Source organism: Meles meles, chromosome 3 (assembly GCF_922984935.1).
Source record: "Meles meles chromosome 3, mMelMel3.1 paternal haplotype, whole genome shotgun sequence".
NCBI lineage: Eukaryota > Metazoa > Chordata > Mammalia > Carnivora > Mustelidae > Meles > Meles meles.
Window position 1 is genome coordinate 83453049 of NC_060068.1, and position 21040 is coordinate 83474088.

At 40.2% G+C, this 21040-nt stretch overlaps 1 protein-coding gene across 1 annotated transcript in view; it reads right to left on the reverse strand.

Annotated features, from left to right (window-relative positions):
- The window catches only part of ARHGEF28 (Rho guanine nucleotide exchange factor 28), a 329197-nt gene that overhangs the window by 249061 nt on the left and 59096 nt on the right, over positions 1-21040 (reverse strand). Inside the window, 1 exon segment of the mRNA XM_045999285.1 lies at positions 11286-11329. Coding sequence (XP_045855241.1) covers positions 11286-11329 — 44 coding nt within the window.

The window sequence follows — 21040 nt, forward strand, 5'->3', positions numbered from 1 at the left end:
GATGTTACAAACATCTCCAGGGATCAGAGGCTTGCATTCAACAGAATTGGAGAAACATAAGAAATGAAGGAACCATAGCAAAAAAAAAAAAAAAAAAAAAAAATTAAAAATCAAGATATTTTTGAACATTTATAAAATATACAGAATTGAACACACTGCCTTTGCACAACAAAAATGAGAACACCCAGTTTCATAATTAGTAGTTAGTTATTAAAGCTAAAAAAACTAGCTATGAAATATATCTGGAAGTTATTTAATGAAATGCTGTTATATCTCATTTGCAAAGCAAGCCATTAAAATTTGAAATATGAGGGGCACCTGGGTGGCTCAGTGGGCTAAAGCCTCTGCCTTCGGCTCCGGTCATGATCCTGGGGTCCTGGGACTGAGCCCCATATCAGGCTCTCTGCTCAGCAGGGATCCTGCTTCCCCCCCTCTCTCTCTCTGCCTGCCTCTCTGCCTACTTGTGATCTCTGTCTGTCAAATAAATTAATAAAATTCTTTAAACAAAAATTTGAAATATGCACACCCTTCATCCAGCAATTCCACTCCTGGTAATCCATACTACAGAGACAAAAATATCAATATATAAGGACATATAGACAAAGATACCTAGTAAACAACTGTTCATGGTCTGAGAATCAAAACAAAGAGAGTACCCATCCATGGACAAAAGACCTGGTTCACACCCACTCATTAGAAAGAATGAGTCTGAGCTATGCCTGATGACTTAGAGGACTTTCTACTCTGCTTGGCCGGAAAAGATAAAGAGCCCCAAACAGGATCCAGATTTTTAAAAATGATTTGATTAAAGCTTGTGTCTAAGTTTATGCATAGGATTATAGGAGAACACAAAAATCAGTAAATATATCCATTAATTCTAGTTCTCAAACTTTAGTGTGAAACAGAACTACCTGAAAGTTGCTTTAAAATGTACATTGCTGGGTCCCACTGGTGCCCCAGAATCTCTGATCCAGTAGGTCTGGGGTAAAGGTTTCAAAATTCTTTCTGCCAGTAAGTTCCAAGGGGATTCTAATGCTTGCTGCTGAGACAAACACATCAATCTTCAACAGTAGTTACCAGGGAGACAGAAAAGGAGGTATAAAATGGGGACGAATAATTAATGGACTCTGCCCAAGATCCTAACGGATTTCCTATAGGATTCCTTTCATGGAACACTGTGTATACAAATTTGAAAAAAGTAATGTCTAATATTTCTACTTATATTTTCTATGATGAGCAAGGGTTAAATAACTTTATTTAAAATATAGCTATTTTTAATGAGAAAAAATTTTTGCCATCAACAGTTTCTCAAGGAAGAGCTCGTCTGCTTTATTCACAGCACTGAACTGATTTGGGGAAGATCAGTGCTACTTACAACATACATAAAAATCAAAATATAATGTGAAAAGAGGAAGTTCCTAGATTAACAAGTATAACATACATTTGTTTAATGATATTTATTAATTTCCAAAAACTTTGAGAAAACTCAATTTAAAAAAGTAACTAAAAAACAATGAACAGCAAAATACTCTCCCGCTTGTGAAGGCAAAATCCCTTTCAAAATTCAAGGAAAGGGTCACCTGGGTTCCTCCGTGGGTTAAGCCTCTGCCTTCAGCTCAGGTCACGATCTCAGGGTCCTGGGATCGAGCCCTGCATTGGACTCTCTGCTTGGCAGGGAGCCTGCTTCCTCCTCTCTCTCTCTGCCTGCCTCTCAGCCTACTTGTGATCTCTCTCTCTCTGTCAAATAAATAAATAAAATATTTTTTTTAAAAATTCAAGCAAATACCGAATAAGCAAAATCTCTCCTTTTAAACATTACTTGCATCATTTCCGATCTTTTTATGTACAAACTAGGAAACAAACGGCTGAAAACAACAAACTAAAAGAATAAAAATAACTTTATGACTTCCAATATAGAACTTTCAAGCTCCCAAGGGCACCAGTTAAGGAGATTTTAAGAAAGAGAATAAACATCTTAGATTATATTAATTATAACTGACACTTTTCCAGGCTTTTACACTTGTCTTTAGCTTCAGCACCACTACTCTGCTAGCTTAACACTCCTCCTCCCAAAACTATATTGTCATTCAATCTAACGACAAGCCTAGGGGCACCTAGAGGTCAGTGAAGGGTCCCACTCTTGTTCTCGGCTCAGGTCATGATCTCAGGGGTCCTGAGCTCCAGGCTGGTGTCGGGCTCTGTGCTCTCAACAGAAAGGCTGTTTCAGAAACTGCCTCCCACTTCCTCTCCCCCTTCTTCTTCTCTCTCTAAAATAAATAAAATCCTTAAAAATAAATAAAAATTAAAAACAAATAATAAGCTTAGACCTTCAAACCAGATTGCAAATGTCTACTATTTTTTCTATCATGAGCAAACAGCCCGGTCTTCCAAAGGGGCTCCTTAGAGCACAGAGTCAGGAAGCTGCTCCGAGGCTGAAAATTGGATTTGCAAGGCTCAGGTCCCCATGGTATAAAAATCGATATAAAACTCTTGGCTACCAGTCGCCAACCCCTGTTCCTTCTCTAACCTTATTACAGTGCAGTGTTTCTCTTTTCCTGCAATAGCAACTCAATGGACCTCCATTGTTCATTTTAAAAATAGAATGAGTCTGTGGCTGAGCTGAGGAATATCCCTGCAGCTCCAACACTAAGACTGCCTCCCCTCTAAAGATGAGCACGCGGAAATGTTGGCCAAAAAACTTAAAGTTCGACAGCACACCAGACAGAATCAGAAATTTTAACACCCTCTGAAACAAATTCCTGAAATGCAAAAAACAATTTAAGTCCTTTCTTTGTGCACACAATCAAATACACAAGATTATGAAACTATATGGGCATAAGAAACAGGCCAAGATTTGAAAATACTACATGGAAACCACAAATGAAGTAATGGAAACTAAAATTGTAAGATAAACAGACTCGACAATACAGAAAATTAAGTAGAAAATTAAAAATATTAGGGGTGCCTGGGTGACTCAGTTGGTTAGCTCTTGATTTTGGCTCTGGTCACGATCTTGGGGTCCTGGGATGGAGCCTGGCACTCAGTTCCACACTCAGGAGGGAGTCTGCTTGGGGATTCTCTCTCTCTCCCTTACCCTCTGGCCCTCCCCTGCTTGCACCAGCTTGCACATATGTGTGCTCACACACGTGTGTGCTCTCTCTAAACAAATCTTTAAAATTAAAAAAAAAAAATGCTTCTAGAATTCAGTCCACAGAAAGGACAAAAAGACAGGCCTTGAAATGAGAAACAATAGTGGAAAGAGAAAAACTGGAAAGAGAAACAACAGTGAAAGACCTAAAAAAATAAAACCTAAGATGAAAGGTGACAGCTTTCTTCATGGATCCAAACAAAATGCATGAGGAAAAAAAGAGTACTTACAACTGTAGATTTTCTATAGGTATAAAGGTATATCTCCACCATCTTCTTTAAAAACTTTAATTCTAATACAGCTACCATTACAGTGCTGTATGTACAATGCTGTATGTATTAGTTTTAGATGTACAATATAGTGATTCAACCACTCAATGTGTTACTCAGCACTCATCGTGGCTAAGTGTGCTCATAATCTTCTCCTCTCTCACCAATGCCAAGCCTGTGCCCCCTGCCCCAACTCGTAAACATCAGTTTGTTCTCTATATTTAAGAATTTGATTTTTGTGTGTCTCTCATCTTCTTTGTTCATTTGTTTCATTCCTTAAATTCCACATGAGTGAAATCTAATGGTATTTGAAAGTAAAACACTCATGACAAAAACCCTAAATAAAGTGGGTTTAGAGGAAAAACCCTCAACATAATAAAGGCCTTATATGAAAAAGCCACAGCTAACATCATACTCAATGGCAAAAAACTCATAGTTTTTCCCCTAAGGTCAGGAACAAGACAAGGATGTCCACTCTCACTACTTTTATTCAACACAGTACTAGAAGTCCTAGCCACAGCAATCAGACAGGAAAAAGAAATAAAAGGCATCCAAACTGATAAGGAAAAAGTCAAACGTTCACTATTTGCAGGTGACAAGACACCATATAAGAAATATCCTAAAGACCACAAAAACCTACCGGACCTGTTAAACGAATACCCCCTACCATTTTTAGTAAGGATTCTCTTTAGCAACCAAGAAGCAAAGACTTTTGATTTTTAAAGATGAATTCTTATGTCAAAACAGCTTATAATCAAAGGAACAAAAACAAAATGACCTGAACAAGGTGCCTTTTTGTGGAGGGTGGGTCAAAGTTGAGAATCATCTCTATCAAATTTTTCCTCCATAATTATTACTCTATTTATGTGATCTAATCCTCCATAAAATAAGTCTTGCAATTAATATTTTAAAGCACATCTTGGGGCGCCTGGGTGGCTCAGTGGGTTAAGCCTCTGCCTTCAGCTCAGGTCATGATCTCAGGGTCCTGGGATTGAGCCCCACATCGGGCTCTTTGCTCAGCAGGGAGCCTGCTTCCCCCTCTCTCTGCCTGCCTCTCTGCCTCCTTGTGAGCTGTCTGCCAAATAAATAAATAAAATCTTTTTAAAAATAAATAAATAAATAAATAAATAAAGCACATCTTAATAAGACTTTTTGTTAGCACACAACTATTATTTTGTAATTTAAAAGTATCTCCATATGTTATAGGCCCTTCAAAATTTCTATTTTGTGGGGGGGTTTACCTTCATTATATACTTGCCAGAGTCAGTTTCTTTTTCTAAGAGAACAAATCATAATAAATAGGATTGTTAGTACATAAAAGTACCAAAATAAAGAGATCCGATATACTGCAGTCAAGGGGCAACTGGCTGGCTCAGTCAGTAGAGCCTGTAATTCTTATCTCAGGACCATGAGTTTGAGCCCCATGGTAGGTGTAGAGATTACTTAAAAAGATAAAAACTTAACCCTACACGTAAAGGAGCTGGAGAAAGAACAAGAAAGAAACCCTAAACCCAGCAGGAGAAGAGAAATCATAAAGATCAGAGCAGAAATCAATGAAATAGAAACCAAGAAAACAATAGAAAAAATCAATGAAACTAGGAGCTGGTTCTTTGAAAGAATCAATAAGATTGATAAACCCCTGGCCAGACTCATCAAAAAGAAAAGAGAAAGGACCCAAATCAATAAAATCATGAATGAAAGAGGAGAGATCACAACTAACACCAAAGAAATACAGACAATTATAAGAACATACTATGAGCAACTCTACGCCAACAAATTGGACAATCTGGAAGAAATGGATGCATTCCTAGAGACATATAAACTACCACAACTGAACCAGGAAGAAATAGAAAACCTGAACAGGCCCATAACCAGTAAGGAGATTGAAACAGTCATCAAAAATCTCCAAACAAACAAAAGCCCAGGGCCAGATGGCTTCCCAGGGGAATTCTACCAAACATTTAAAGAAGAACTAATTCCTATTCTCTTGAAACTGTTCCAAAAAATAGAAACGGAAGGAAAACTTCCAAACTCATTTTATGAGGCCAGCATCACCTTGATCCCAAAACCAGACAAGGATCCCACCAAAAAAGAGAACTACAGACCAATATCCTTGATGAACACAGACGCAAAAATTCTCGCCAAAATACTAGCCAATAGGATTCAACAGTACATTAAAAGGATTATTCACCACGACCAAGTGGGATTTATTCCAGCGCTGCAGGGTTGGTTCAACATCCGCAAATCAATCAATGTGATAGAACACATTAATAAAAGAAAGAACAAGAACCATATGATACTCTCAATAGATGCTGAAAAAGCATTTGACAAAGTACAGCATCCCTTCCTGATCAAAACTCTTCAAAGTGTGGGGATAGAGGGCACATACCTCAATATTATCAAAGCCATCTATGAAAAACCCACCGCAAATATCATTCTCAATGGAGAAAAACTGAAAGCTTTTCCGTTAAGGTCAGGAACACGGCAGGGATGTCCATTATCACCACTGCTATTCAACATATTACTAGAAGTCCTAGCCTCAGCAATCAGACAACAAAAAGAAATTAAAGGCATCCAAATTGGTAAAGAAGAAGTCAAACTATCACTCTTCGCAGATGATATGATACTATATGTGGAAAACCCAAAAGACTCCACTCCAAAACTGCTAGAACTTGTACAGGAATTCAGTAAAGTGTCAGGATATAAAATCAATGCACAGAAATCAGTTGCATTTCTGTACACCAACAACAAGACTGAAGAAAGAGAAATTAAGGAGTCAATCCCATTTACAATTGTACCCAAAACTATAAGATACCTAGGAATAAACCTAACCAAAGAGACTAAGAATCTATACACAGAAAATTATAAAGTACTCATGAAAGAAATTGAGGAAGACACAAAAAAATGGAAAAATGTTCCATGCTCCTGGATTGGAAGAATAAATATTGTGAAAATGTCTATGCTACCTAAAGCAATCTACACATTTAATGCAATCCCTATCAAAATACCATCCATTTTTTTCAAAGAAATGGAACAAATAATCCTAAAATTTATATGGAACCAGAAAAGACCTCGAATAGCCAAAGGAATATTGAAGAACAAAGCCAAAGTTGGTGGCATCACAATTCCGGACTTCAAGCTCTATTACAAAGCTGTCATCATCAAGACAGCATGGTACTGGCACAAAAACAGACACATAGATCAGTGGAACAGAATAGAGAGCCCAGAAATCGACCCTCAACTCTATGGTCAACTAATCTTTGACAAAGCAGGAAAGAATGTCCAATGGAAAAAAGACAGCCTCTTCAATAAATGGTGCTGGGAAAATTGGACAGCCACATGCAGAAAAATGAAATTGGACCACTTCCTTACACCACACACGAAAATAGACTCCAAATGGATGAAGGACCTCAATGTGAGAAAGGAATCCATCAAAATCCTTGAGGAGAATGCAGGCAGCAACCTCTTCGACCTCAGCCGTAGCAACATCTTCCTAGGAACAACGGCAAAGGCAAGGGAAGCAAGGGCAAAAATGAACTATTGGGATTTCATCAAGATCAAAAGCTTTTGCACAGCAAAGGAAACAGTTCACAAAACCAAAAGACAACTGACAGAATGGGAGAAGATATTTGCAAACGACATATCAGATAAAGGGCTAGTATCCAGAATCTATAAGGAACTTAGCAAACTCAACACCCAAAGAACAAACAATCCAATCAAGAAATGGGCAGAGGACATGAACAGACATTTCTGCAAAGAAGACATCCAGATGGCCAACAGACACATGAAAAAGTGCTCCACGTCACTCGGCATCAGGGAAATACAAATCAAAACCACAATGAGATATCACCTCACACCAGTCAGAATGGCTAAAATTAACAAGTCAGGAAATGACAGATGCTGGAGAGGATGTGGAGAAAGGGGAACCCTCCTCCACTGTTGGTGGGAATGCAAGCTGGTGCAACCACTCTGGAAAACAGCATGGAGGTTCCTCAAAATGTTGAAAATAGAACTACCCTATGACCCAGCAATTGCACTACTGGGTATTTACCCTAAAGATACAAACATAGTGATCCGAAGGGGCACGTGTACCCGAATGTTTATAGCAGCAATGTCTACAATAGCCAGACTATGGAAAGAACCTAGATGTCCATCAACAGATGAATGGATAAAGAAGATGTGGTATATATACACAATGGAATACTATGCAGCCATCAAAAGAAATGAAATCATGCCATTTGCGACGACGTGGATGGAACTAGAGCGTATCATGCTTAGTGAAATAAGTCAATCGGAGAAAGACAACTATCATATGATCTCCCTGATATGAGGACATGGAGAAGCAACATGGGGGGGTAGGGGGATAGGAGAAGAGTAAATGAAACAAGATGGGATTGGGAGGGAGACAAACCATAAATGACTCTTAATCTCACAAAACAAACTGGGGGTTGCTGGGGGGGAGGTGGGATTGGGAGAGGGGGAGCGGGCTATGGACATTGGGGAGGGGAGGCGAACCATAAGAGACTATGGACTCTGAAAAACAACCTGAGGGTTTTGAAGGGTCAGGGGTGGGAGGTTGGGGCAACCTGAGGGTTTTGAAGGGTCAGGGGTGGGAGGTTGGGGGAACAGGTGGTGGGTAATGGGGAGGGCACATTTTGCATGGAGCACTGGGTGTTGTGCAAAAAGAATGAATACTGTTACACTGAAAAAATAAATAAAATGAAAGTGAAAAAAAAAAGATAAAAACTTAAAAAATATATATATATATTTACACACACACATATATCAGTAAAAAAATCATCTAAATACATGCCTTAATAATTAATAACCTTAATGTCAATAAAATTCAGCACAAATATAAATATGGCTCTGAAGAAACACAAAATATCAACAGTGCTCACACTGATGATGGGATTAAACATGGGATTTTTTTTCTAATATTTTATTTATTTGACAGAGAGAAATCACAACTAGGCAGAGATGCAGGCAGAGAGAGAGGAGGAAGCAGGCTCCCCTCAGAGCAGAGAGCCCGATGTGGGGCTCGATCCCAGGACCTCGGGACCATGACCTGAGCCGAAGGCAGAGGCTTTAACCCACTGAGCCACCCAGGTGCCCTAAACATGGGATTTTAATGTTTCTTGATATTTCCAATTTTTATAATTTTTATAATATATGAAACAAATATGAATTTTAAAAATTAAATATTTACAAACCAAGTTTTATAAACTAGAAGCTAGAAGTAAATATTTCTCAAACTTCTGAACACAAAAAGCAGAGAGAAGGCCCACCCCAGAATACAGAAACAAGTTTTACTATAGTTCTTATATGTGTTCTATTTACATGTTACTAATTTGGTAGAAATTTGTTTAAGTCTTATTTTCATTACAATGTATCCCCTCTGACCTCTTACTGCATTGCCCAAGTACTCAAATTGGCTGAGATCAGTTTGTCATACTGACATTAAAGTTTAAGTGGGGGGAAAAAATCAGGTTACAACATATATATGTATGTGTGTGTATCTATATCTATATATATATTAAGAGTCATATTGAACATAAACATACATATTTCATCTAAGATCATCAGTTATAATTTTTGTTTTATATTCCACTAAAAAAATTACCTATCATAATACAATCGAATTTATTTCATACTCATTGCAACAACTTCTAAATTTAGACAGATTTTATCGTGTTTCATAATACTGTTTCCATATATTCCGTGTTACTGTGTGTACACAGTACACACTCATAGCTCAACTTTTTAATGCCAAATCCTGGTAAAAACATCTTGAAAGCATTTAATTCATGTATCACCAACAATCACAAGTACTTTTGTCATAAGTAATCTTAAGTGAACCCATACATAACCATTTAAACCCAGGACACACATGCACAGAGAGTAACTACAACATGACATCTGCCAGAATGCATAATGGATATAAGAATATCTCAATTCCAGGGGCACCTGGGTGGCTCAGTGGGTTAAAGCCTCTGCCTTCGGCTCGGGTCATAATCTCAGGGTCCTGGGATCAAACTCCACATCGGGCTCTCTGCTCCGCGGGGAGCCTGCTTCCCCCACTCTCCCTCTGCCTGCCTCTCTGCCTGCTTGTGATCTCTGTCTGTCAGATAAATAAATAAAATCTTTAAAAAAAAAAAAAAGAACATCTCAATTCCAAAGATGTTAAAATGAGGGAGGGAAAAACTGCACCTTAGAATCAAAAAAGAATTATTTCAATATAAGATCTACAGGGGATGAGATTCTGAGTAATGTCTTCTTAGTAACTTTCATATATTTCATTTCATTTTAGTCAGTACATACTGTTTGATAATTTGAAAAGTATCTTTGCTTTTGTAAGTCCCTTCTTTCCTTGGGCTCTGTGTACTGACTCTCTAGTCTGATCATAATCAAACAGGTAGGAATCAAAACAGCTATACCGTAGGATGCTGATCAACCACAAGATTTATTAACTTGATTAGGTTTGTGGGATTTGAGGTAGGAGAACAGGACAGAATAAGTAGAGGTGAGAAGGAGGAAGATACAAATAATAATAATATTAATAATAATAAATAAAAAGCCAGGGAGACTTGGGAGCTATTTACAGTTTAGCCTTGAACCATTCTTCATCATTATGGCTGACAGGGCCCAACCTGCCTACAGTTTGTGACTTGCACATCGCAACCTAGAAAGAGTACTACAGACCACTGGGCAACCCAGGAGGCATGTCATTCATTATTCTGACACCCGTTCATTTTATCATTTACTTTTTCCTCCAGAGAATAGAGTGGGGGATGTAAAAAGTGGGGGGATCAGTTGGGCTACCTATATAGTGAAGTATGCTAAGGGGAAATGAATGCATAAATTTTATTCATTTATTTGAGAGAGAATGAGTGAGAGAGAGCATGAGAGAGGAGAAGGTCAGAGGGAGAAGCAGACTCCCCAAGGAGCTGGGAGCCTGATGCGGGACTTGATCCTGGAAGTCCGGGATCATGACCTGAGCCAAAGGCAGTTGCTCAACCAACTGAGCCACCCAGGCGCCCTGAATGCATAAATTTTAATTGAAGATTCTGATTAAGTATGTTCTAGCTCCTCCATACTTCATTCTATTAAAGACTAACCTCAACTGAACTCATAGTTTTAGCATAGATGCAGTGCTCTGGCTCAACTCCATGCACTGAAGATTCAAAGTTCACCTGAAACCGCAGTTCCCACACACCCACCCATGCCCACCCCCCAGCAACTCAGTCAGATTCTAAGGAAAGAGGTTTGGCCAAGGGAAAATGAAGCTGTATGCCATTTCCTCTATGAAGAGACCATCCGTTCACTTCCCTGTTACACCCAGGAATTGCTCTCAAGAAGAGATAAGAGTACTTCCTCCCTCAATGCAGAAGGCACCCTTGACCGAGCATCTCCCTGGGCATCTGTTAGCCCAACCCGCACCTTTTCTATGGATGCCCCAGCACTTGGCCCTTTGAATTCCTTTGTCATTTTAGCTGACACAGCTGTCATTAGACTTTACCCAAAAAAAAGACACACAGAGAAGATATTCTTGAATATCATCATGGTATCTTAAAATACAATGTTCAAAAATCATTCACATGAAAGAAATGGGTATTTCTGAGTCTAGAAGTTATACCGTTTAAATAAAGCTCCTCAGGGAACTTTCACGAAACCCCAGACATTAGAATCAAGAGCCAATCCATTTTAAAAAGGTCTGTGTGAATACCGGAATGAGACAGTAAGGCTCCGTTCGTTTTTTAAAGCCTCAACTCAACAGTGAGCCAAACGTCACTCTCCACTTCGGTTAGGTAGATTTTGAGTGTCAGAAAGGGCCACTGAGAGCCGAAGTCCAGTGCGTAGGGACTTACATAAAGAGGTACTTCGCTGCAGCTCAACTCCATGGCTTCTGCATCTGCAAAGAAGATAATGAATGAGAACTGTTATTCCAGGAGGCACTGTAACCAACCAGCACCCCTATGTCCTGCCCGGCAGTGATCGACACCAGGGCAGGAAGGACCATGGGTAGGAAAACTGCAGACACAAAGTCATGAACAGCAGAAAAGAGATTCTAGCTATATAAAATACCCTCCCCCTTTCTTCTTTCACATTAATGTCCACACATAAGGAAAACCTATCAACCCCAGACATTATCCTGAGAGCTCTCAAAAGAGAAATAACTTCAAAAAGCCAAGAAAGTCAACATAAACATGTCCAAAGTTTTACCTTCATTAACTCCTAAAGGTTAGAATCTACCTTGGTCTGAATGAGGCAGGAGACCTCAGTGACAAGACAGTTCTTTGCCTCTCATCCAGAAGGCCAAAGACTTCCGTCTCATGGTCACACGTCAGGTATGCACTCCACTGTTACCAACCTCCCATCAGTTGCATGCATCTTATCTGCCTCTGGGTATGCGTACCCTTTAACACCCACACCCAGAAACCACCTTGAAGCTTAATTTTAAATTTTTTTTTAAAAAAGAAAAAAAAGCTAGCACCATTCCAAAAGGAGTTCACTGAACACGTACAGGGGGCCAGTCATTACACAAAGATGATCAGGAAGTGGTCCAGCCCTCAAAAACCTCAGCTTAACAAGGAAGACCAAAAAAGGGAAGAGTAGGCTGAGTGAGAATTCTGCAAGGGTCATACAGGGAGACCCAACCACCACCCAAGTTCTGCCTCTGGGTCCCAGGTGAAACTCTAGCAGTAGTGCCTCGGGGACATCTGGTAGGGCCATATAGCAACCTTAACTGTGACATTTAGTACATTAATACCCAAAGTAGACACTAGGCAAGAAGGAAAATACTCGAAGTTCTTTTTTTTTTCTTTTAATAAAAACCTTTAACTTCAGGGGCACCTGGGTGGCTCAGTGGGTTAAGCCGCTGCCTTCGGCTCGGGTCATGATCTCAGGGTCCTGGGATCGAGTCCCACATCGGGCTCTCTGCTCAGCAGGGAGCCTGCTTCCCTTCCTCTCTCTCTGCCTACTTGTGATCTCTCTCTGTCAAATAAATAAATAAAATCTTTAAAAAAAAAAAACCTTTAACTTCAGTTTTATTAATACTTCATACACATGCTGCCATTGGTACCCTCCCAGGTTACAAGTTATATTTCCTAAGTCATCCTCAGAGAACACCAAACGTTGAACAAGTTCATTTTCCACACATTGTACCCTGTGGCAGTTTATGTGGACCTACTTGAATGGGCTTATATATTATAATATTTTTTTTAAAGATTTTATTTATTTATTTGACAGAGATCACAAGTAGGCAAAGAGGCAGCAGAGAGAGAGAGAGAGAGAGATAAGAGGAAGCAGGCTCCCTGCTGAGCAGAGAGCCCGATGTGGGGCTCCATCCCAGGATCTTGGGATCATGACCTGACCTGAAGGCAGAGGCTTTAAGCCACTGAACCACCCAGGTGCCCCTATTATAATCAATTCTTAATGAAACTAACCTCATAAACTGTATGAATGGCTTAAGCATTCTAGGAAAGAAACTTCAAATTAAAGATAATACTAATAAGAATATGACAAATGAGACTCTCATTCCTAAGTACGAATTATTCATCAACTACAAAATAAAAATGACTAATCTAAGAACAACAAATAGATAGCCCTTCCAAAAAATTGGCCATCAAGTATGTATTTAAATATGAAAATATACCCATAGCGTATACCATGACCTCCTACCCTAAATTCATATGTGCTTCAAGGTATCAGCAATTTTTTACTTCTGCTTACAATCATGCCATACACAATTTAAATCCGTCAAAAAATTTTCACTAAAGTTGATAGAACTAGATCTTTGTGAAATTTCTACTTAATAGCAAAAGAAGTGTATTCTACAGTAAATGTGATTTAAAAATGAATGAAATACACAGAGAATAATAAAACCAAAATGTATTCCTTTATGAGCAAAACTCTGAACACTACTGAATAGTCTGATGAGTCTTACAAGCTGTGTGACAGGTTTGCCATATACTCATAAAACACAGGTGTTTTCCCTTACTCAGCATTCTATACTTTTTCTTGATGACACATCTAAAAGAAACTACTTTTAAAAAAATATTTTATTTAGGGGCACCTGGGTGGCTCAGTGGGTTAAGCCGCTGCCTTCAGCTCAGGTCATGATCTCGGGGTCCTGGGATCGAGTCCCACATCGGGCTCAGCGGAGAGCCTGCTTCCCTTCCTCTCTCTCTGCCTGCCTCTCTTGTGATTTCTGTCAAATAAATAAATCTTTAAAAAATATATATATATTTTATTTATTTATTTGACAGACAGAGATCACAAGTCAGCAGAGAGGCAGGCAGAGAGAGAGAGGAGGAAGCAGGCTCCCTGCTAAGTAGAGTCTGATGTGGGGCTCGATGCCAGGACCCTGGAATCATGACCTGAGCCGAAGGCAGAGGCTTTAACCACTGAGCCACCCAGGTGCCCCTTAAAGAAACTACTTTTGATGAGAATACAGACTTAATCTGAAGACCAGATTACTTTTTTAATAAAAAGTAATGCTGTAGGGGCATCTGGGTGGCTCAGTTGGTTAGGCATCTGACTTGGGCTCAGGTCATGATCCTGGGGTCCTGGGACCCAGCCCCACATCAGGCTTCCTGCTCAGCAGTCTCTTTCTCCCTCTTCACTTCACTCCCCCTGCTTGTGTTGCCTCTCTGGCTGTCTCTGTCAAATAACTAAATAAAATCTTCACACACAAAAAAGGATGAGCTAAAGATACTCATTCCTTCTGGAAATATTAGAATCATAATATGAATATAGAATAATAATAGAATAGAGACACCTTGGTGGCTCAGTCAGTTAAGCATCTGTCTTCACCTCAGGTCATGATCCCCGAGTCCTGGGATCAAGTCCTGCACTGGGCTCCCTGCTCAGCTGGGAGCCTGCTTTTCCTTCTCCCTTTAACCCCTACTTCTGCTCATGCTATCAGTGGTATGTGCTCTCTCTCTCTCTCTCTTTCAAATGAATTTTTTAAATCTTAGGGAAAAAAGTAATGTTCTCTAGGAAAACCATTCAACCACAACCACTGATAGGGCAGCTGCTTGGATAAGAAGCTTAAAAGGCACCATGAGTGAAATTCGTTCATTGTGTCATCCATAGGAAACATATGGTAATGAACTTGAAACTGAAAGCCTGCAGAGTTCCACAGTACATCAGTCGTGATTAATTTTATAGCAGTAAGAAACACATTCAAACTAGGGGGAAAAAAACAAAGAATTTCAAACATGGTACAATCTTTGCAATTTCCACCATGGGATAGGAAAGGATCATAAAAATCCATATACACCAAGTGAGGTATATTGTTTATACAGTGGCTAAGTACTTTTTTAAAATGTCAAACTTAAACATGTACTAAATAATTTTCTCTTTCCAAAATAGAAGGTTCTAGGGCGCCTGGGTGGCTCAGCTGGTTAAGCCTCAGCCTTTGGCTCAGGTCATGATCTCAGGGTCCTGGGATCGAGCCCCACATGTAGCTCTCTGCTCAGCAGGGAGCCTGCTTCCCCCCTCTCCCTCTGCCTGCCTCTCTGCCTACTTGTGATCTCTCTCTGTCAAATAAATAACTCTTCAAAATAGAAGGTTCTGGTTTTTCTAAGAAAGGTGGATATTTATGACATGTCTTTGAAAACATTCATTTTTCCAAATAAATAGCTTGTTCCATCAAGAGGGGATGATATTTTAGCACATGAAAAATATCTCAAAGGAAATTCAGGTTATGGATAGTTTATGCTATCACAACATTTTGAAAAAGAGTATTAGTACATGTTATCATTGCTTGTTGACTTTGTAATTAAAGCTTGCAACTTAATGAAGACCTCACATCTGCAGGCTTTAAATTTTTGGAAAGATAAAAAAGCTTTCAAATCTATATAAATCTTTCAAAACAAATGTTTCACAGGTTTTCTAGTTTAAAAATGTGACAAGTTCGGGCGCCTGGGTGGCTCAGTGGGTTAAGCCGCTGCCTTCGGCTCAGGTCATGATCTCAGGGTCCTGGGATGGAGTCCCGCATCGGGCTCTCTGCTCAGCAGGGAGTCTGCTTCCCTCTCTCTCTCTCTCTCTCTCTCTGCCTGCCTCTCTATCTACTTGTGATCTCTCTCTGTCAAATAAATAAATAAAATCTTTAAAAAAAAATGTGACAAGTTCTAAGTGATAGGAGGACTGAGTGACATCAGCGAAGATGGGAGTTTGCAGTCACTTTTTTTTTTTTTTGACAGACAGAAAGAGATCACAAGTAGGCAGAGAGGCAGGCAGAGAGAGGGGGAAGCAGGCTCCCCGCCAAGCAGAGAGCCCAATGCGGGGCTCGATCCCAGAACCCTGAGATCATGACCTGAGCTGAAGGCAGAGGCCTCAACCCACTGAGCCACCCAGGTGTCCCAAAGCCCCTGATTTTTTTCCCACTTTTTTAAAAAATTTCTTTTCAGCTTAACAGTATTCATTGTTTTTGCATCACACCCAGTGCTCCATGCAATACGTGCCCTTCCTAGTACCCACCACCTGGTTCCCCAACCTCCCACCCCCTGTGCCTTCAAAACCCTCAGGTTGTTTTTCAGAGTCCATAGTCTCTCATGGTTCACCTCCCCTTCCAATTTCCCTCAACTCCCTTCTCCTCTCCATATCCCCATGTCCTCCATGTTATTTGTTATGCTCCACAAATAAGTGAAACCGTATGATACTTGACTCTCTCTGCTTGACTTATTTCACTCAGCATAATCTCTTCCAGTCCCTCCATGTTGCTACAAAAGTTGGGTATTCATCCTTTCTGATGGAGGCATAATACTCCATCGTGTATATGGACCACATCTTCCTTATCCATTCGTCCGTTGAAGGTCATCTTGGTTCTTTCCACAGTTTGGCGACCGTGGCCATTGCTGCTATAAACATTGGGGTACAGATGGCTCTTCTTTTCACTACATCTGTATCTTTGGGGTAAATACCCAGTAGTGTAATTGCAGGGTCATAGGGAAGCTCTATTTTTAATTTCTTGAGGAATCTCCACACTGTTCTCCAAAGTGGCTGCACCAACTTGCATTCCCACCAACAGTGTAAGAGGGTTCCCCTTTCTCCACATCCTCTCCAACACACGTTGTTTCCTGTCTTGCTAATTTTGGCCATTCTAACTGGTGTAAGGTGATATCTCAATGTGGTTTTAATTTGAATCTCCCTGATCCCAAAGCCCCTGATTTTTAAGTGTAGCCAGCACTGTACTTGCATTAGAATATATGTATCATAAAGAAGTTATCTGGTTCAGCTATGACACCCATTAAATCCAATTTCAAAGTAAAAGTGCTTTGAATCAGACATTCAAACTGAAGGGTTACATGGTATTACTAAACCAATAAAAGAATCATCCATGTGTCTTATTACTTTCACTGACATGTATTATATGTCAGTGTTTTCAGTGAAAACATAAAGGGTTATGAGTAACACTTAACCTTCGTAGCTTTCTTATAAAAAAGATTTTATTTATTTGTCAGAAAGGGTGCGCGTGAGCACAAGCAAGGGGAGCGGCAGGCAGGGGAGCCCAATGTGGGACTCGATAGGACTTGAGCAGTAGGCAGACATGACAGGGTAAGCCACCCAGGTGTCCCTAATCTTTCTAGCTTTTTAAATTTGGGGTAGGTTTTAGAAAATATACTGTTGCAGTAGTACAATTTGCAAATAAATACAATAAGGATACATGGCATTTTTTGTTTGTTTTTTTTTTAAAGGTTTTTTTTTATTTATTTATTTGACAGGGAGAGAGACAGAGAGAGATCACAAGTAGAGAGGCAGGCAGAGAGAGAGGGGGATGCAGGCTCCCTGCTGAGTAGAGAACCCAATGTGGGGCTCGATCCCAGGACCCTGAGATCATGACCTGAGCCGAAGGCAGTGGCTTAACCCACTGAGCCACCCAGGTGCCCCCATTTTTTGGTTTTTGTTTTACTTAGTAAGGGTACAATTGGTGGATCTGCTCCTATTAAAAAAGCATTTCGGGGCACCTGGGTGGCTCAGTGGGTCAAAGCCTCTGCCTCTGGCTCAAGTCATGATCTCTGGGTCCTGGGATCGAGACCCGCATCGGGCTCTCTGCTCAACAGGGAGCCTGCTTCCTCCTATCTCTCTGCCTGCCTCTCTGCATACTTGTGATTTCTGTCTGTCAAATAAATATATAAAATCTTTAAAAAAAAAAAAAAAGCATTTCTCCCCACTTGTCAGGCCATGGGTAGTCTTCCCAGTGGTTTCCATGCAGGCTTAGTAGACTAAGGAACGAATGGAATGTGCCCCACACGCCAGAGCTGGAGTTCCAGGTTTACCTAGCAGGAAGGAGCGTGGGAGTTGGACTGCAGGGCAGAAGGTGAAATCAAACCACTTTAAAGCTACCAAGGATCCAGTTTCTCTACACTTTTCAGTCATTATGATGCCAGCTACATCAAGGGAGGGCTTCCAAGAAGCATTATACTATGATCTCAGCCTAAAGGAAAACATCAAGGGCTAGACAACATGTCCTCTCTACTCTACCTTACATACTGAAGAGCTCAGCTTTCATTATCCTGCCTACTCTAACTTTTGCCATTTTTCCGTACCTCTAAGAACCATTTTGAACAGCAAAATGGTTTTGTTTTTGAAAGAAAAGATTTTCACTCCTTTTAAAAATAAACTAAAACTGAAGTCCCCACAATTATCTGCCTTGGTCGCAAACCTTCTAAAAATCGCTCTCAGCATTTCTTACGTTGAGCTGGAGAGAGAATAATTGGTGTCAAGTGTATTATATGCTCAATAAAATATGTAACTTCAAACTGATTAGGTATAAAAATCCATATTCTCATTTGAATTTTTCTAAAACTGATCCTCACAAGACCTGCACTCACTTGCACAGGTACATGACTAAACCATGCCTTGCCTCCCTTTACATCAAGTTTAAGTACAGAACCTGTTTGTATTTGCTAGGCAAGTATATAACTGCCCACGTTCTACACACACTAGCTGTTCATAACACACATCTTAGGCTCATTTCCCAATGCTTGACTTCATCTGCAATTTCAAAAATTCTCAGACTCAACTAGGTCTTTTTTTGGTTTTTTTCTTTTTTTTTCCCCAAAAACTTAAGGCCAATGTATTTCCAGTCTTTCTGGCAGACACTAGAGAATGATTTGGGGTACACAGCCACAATTTTTAAGTTTAATTCCAAAACAGAGGGGGGAAAAAATCTTATGAAAAGAACATCAAGATACAAAATCTTCAATATTTCAGACATATTAGAAAGAATACCTAATATTCAGAATCATCATTTGCTAGTTACTTCTAATAAAAGTTACACAACTTAAAAGGTGTGTGTGAAGAGAATATTCCAAATTAAAAATAAAAGAAAATATAACATTCAACTTATACAGAAAATAATCATTCTTGACTTTATGGAATTCTGGGTTTCTCCACATAAAACCCATGACTTTATCTTTGAATATGTCCCAAATCCTTAGCCTGTATACCTCTTACAAGACCTAATAACAAGTAACGGTCAAATGTTTATTAATACCATCAGGAACTACATTTGGAAGGCTAACAATGTGGTTAAGGCAGGGTGCTACTACGTGTTTTACAAACATCTCAGAGAATCCTCACAGTAGCCCTGAGAGCAATGTATAGGAGGTCTTACCTACCTGAATCTTTACAAATCTCTACAGTTACAAGGTTACACTGAAGCAAAAGTTACCTAAACCAAAAGTAATTGTTTGTTCAACTGACCACTTGGAAGATGAGGAGCTACTCCCTCCCACCTTCTTTCTTCACCACACTCACCCCTATTTAACACTACTATCCCTTCTCCATACAGTCCTCCTAGTACTTCAGATGTTTTCTAGCTGTTGGTTTTGGTCTTGATGTGGTTACAGGACTCATAAATAAAAGACATACCAACCTAAGATAAAATTGGAAATCTGGGTTTTTTTAAGATGAAATAAGATAAGATACAATTGAGGGTAGTATTTTTGAGTATTGGAAAACTCCTCAAATCATGAAACCGTTAAGAAGTGAAAAGGGGATCATAACGAGATAAAGACTTAAAGATAATCTTAGTATTGGGGTGCCTGGGTGGCTCAGTGGGTTAAAGCCTCTGCCTTCAGCTCAGGTCATGAGCTCAGGGTCCTGGGATCAAGCCCCACATCAGGCTCTCTGCTCGGCAGGGACCCTGCTTCTCCCTCTGTCTGCTTCTCTGCCTGCTTGTGATCTCTGTCTGTCAAATAAATAAATAAATAAATAAATAATAAAAGATAATTTCAGGGACACCTGGGTGGCTCAGTTGGTTAAGCAGCTGCCTTCGGCTCAGGTCATGATCCCAGCGTCCTGGGATCAAGTCCCATATCGGGCTCCTTGCTCAGCAGGGAACCTGCTTCTCTCTCTGCCTCTGCCTGCCTCTCTGCCTACTTGTGATCTCTCTTTCTCTCTCTCTCTGACAAATAAATAAATAAAATCTTAAAAAAAAAAAAAGATAATCTCAGTATTAAAGGAAGAAGAGCGCATCCTCCTCCCTATCCTATGAGAAAACAGACGAACTTCTTAAGTATTTCTAGTAGAAATAACTCCTTGGGGCACCTGGGTGGCTCAGTCGGTTAAGGGGCAGACTCCTGATTGCAACTCAGGTCATGATCTCAGGGTTGTATGATCAAGCCCCACATGGGGCTCCATACTCAGACTGGCGTCTTGGGCTTCTCTCTCTCCATCACCCTCTGCCCTTCCCCCCCACTCTCTTCCTCTCTCTAAAACAAATAAATCTTAAAAAGACCAAAAAAAAAAAAAAAAAACCCATACTAGTGCTTTGAAAATCAAATGTGACAGCATAAATTTTGTCAGAAAAACAACCCCCCACCATCCACCATCACTCTCTCTCCCTCTCTTCCCCTCCTCTCTCTCTCTCTCTCTCTCTCTCTCACACACACACACACACACACACACACACACACACACACTTCACTTTATATTCCTCCTAAGACAAAGAATTAGAGGCTGAAAGCTGCACTTGCACAAGGTCACCCTGAGCATGACAGAGCAGAGAGTGAAGCTTCCTGCTTCAAGAGTCTGGACTGGTAACCATGATGCTCTGCTGTGTGCTAGCCACAGAATTCAAACACCACATTCTATAAACAATTCTCATTTTCCTAATTCTGGTTTCATTTTCAAGAAAGTAGAACCCCAGGCCCATCTTTTTTCCGCCACTGTTTCCTATAAGATCTTGGTCCCCATTTTTTTTTTTTTTTAGATTTTATTTATTTATTTGACAGAGAGAGAGAGATCACAAGTAGGCAGAAAGGTAGGCAGAGGCAGAGGGAGAAGCAGGCTCCCTGCCGAGCAAGGAGCCCGATATGGGACTTGATCCCAGGACGCTGGGATCATGACCTGAGCCGAAGGCAGCCGCTTAACCCACTGAGCCACTCAGGTATCCCTTTGGTCCCCATTTTTAAAGATTCACTTTGGGCACCTCACTGATACCTGCTCTCCCCCTGTAAGAAGACGTCCAGTGTTGCCATCTCCACTTTACAGGAGTTAAAAAAAAAAAAAAAAAATCGGGCACCTGGGTGGCTCAGTCATCAAGTGTCTGCCTTCGGATCAGGTCACGATCCCAGGGTCCTGGGATTGAGCCATGCATCAGGCTGCCTGC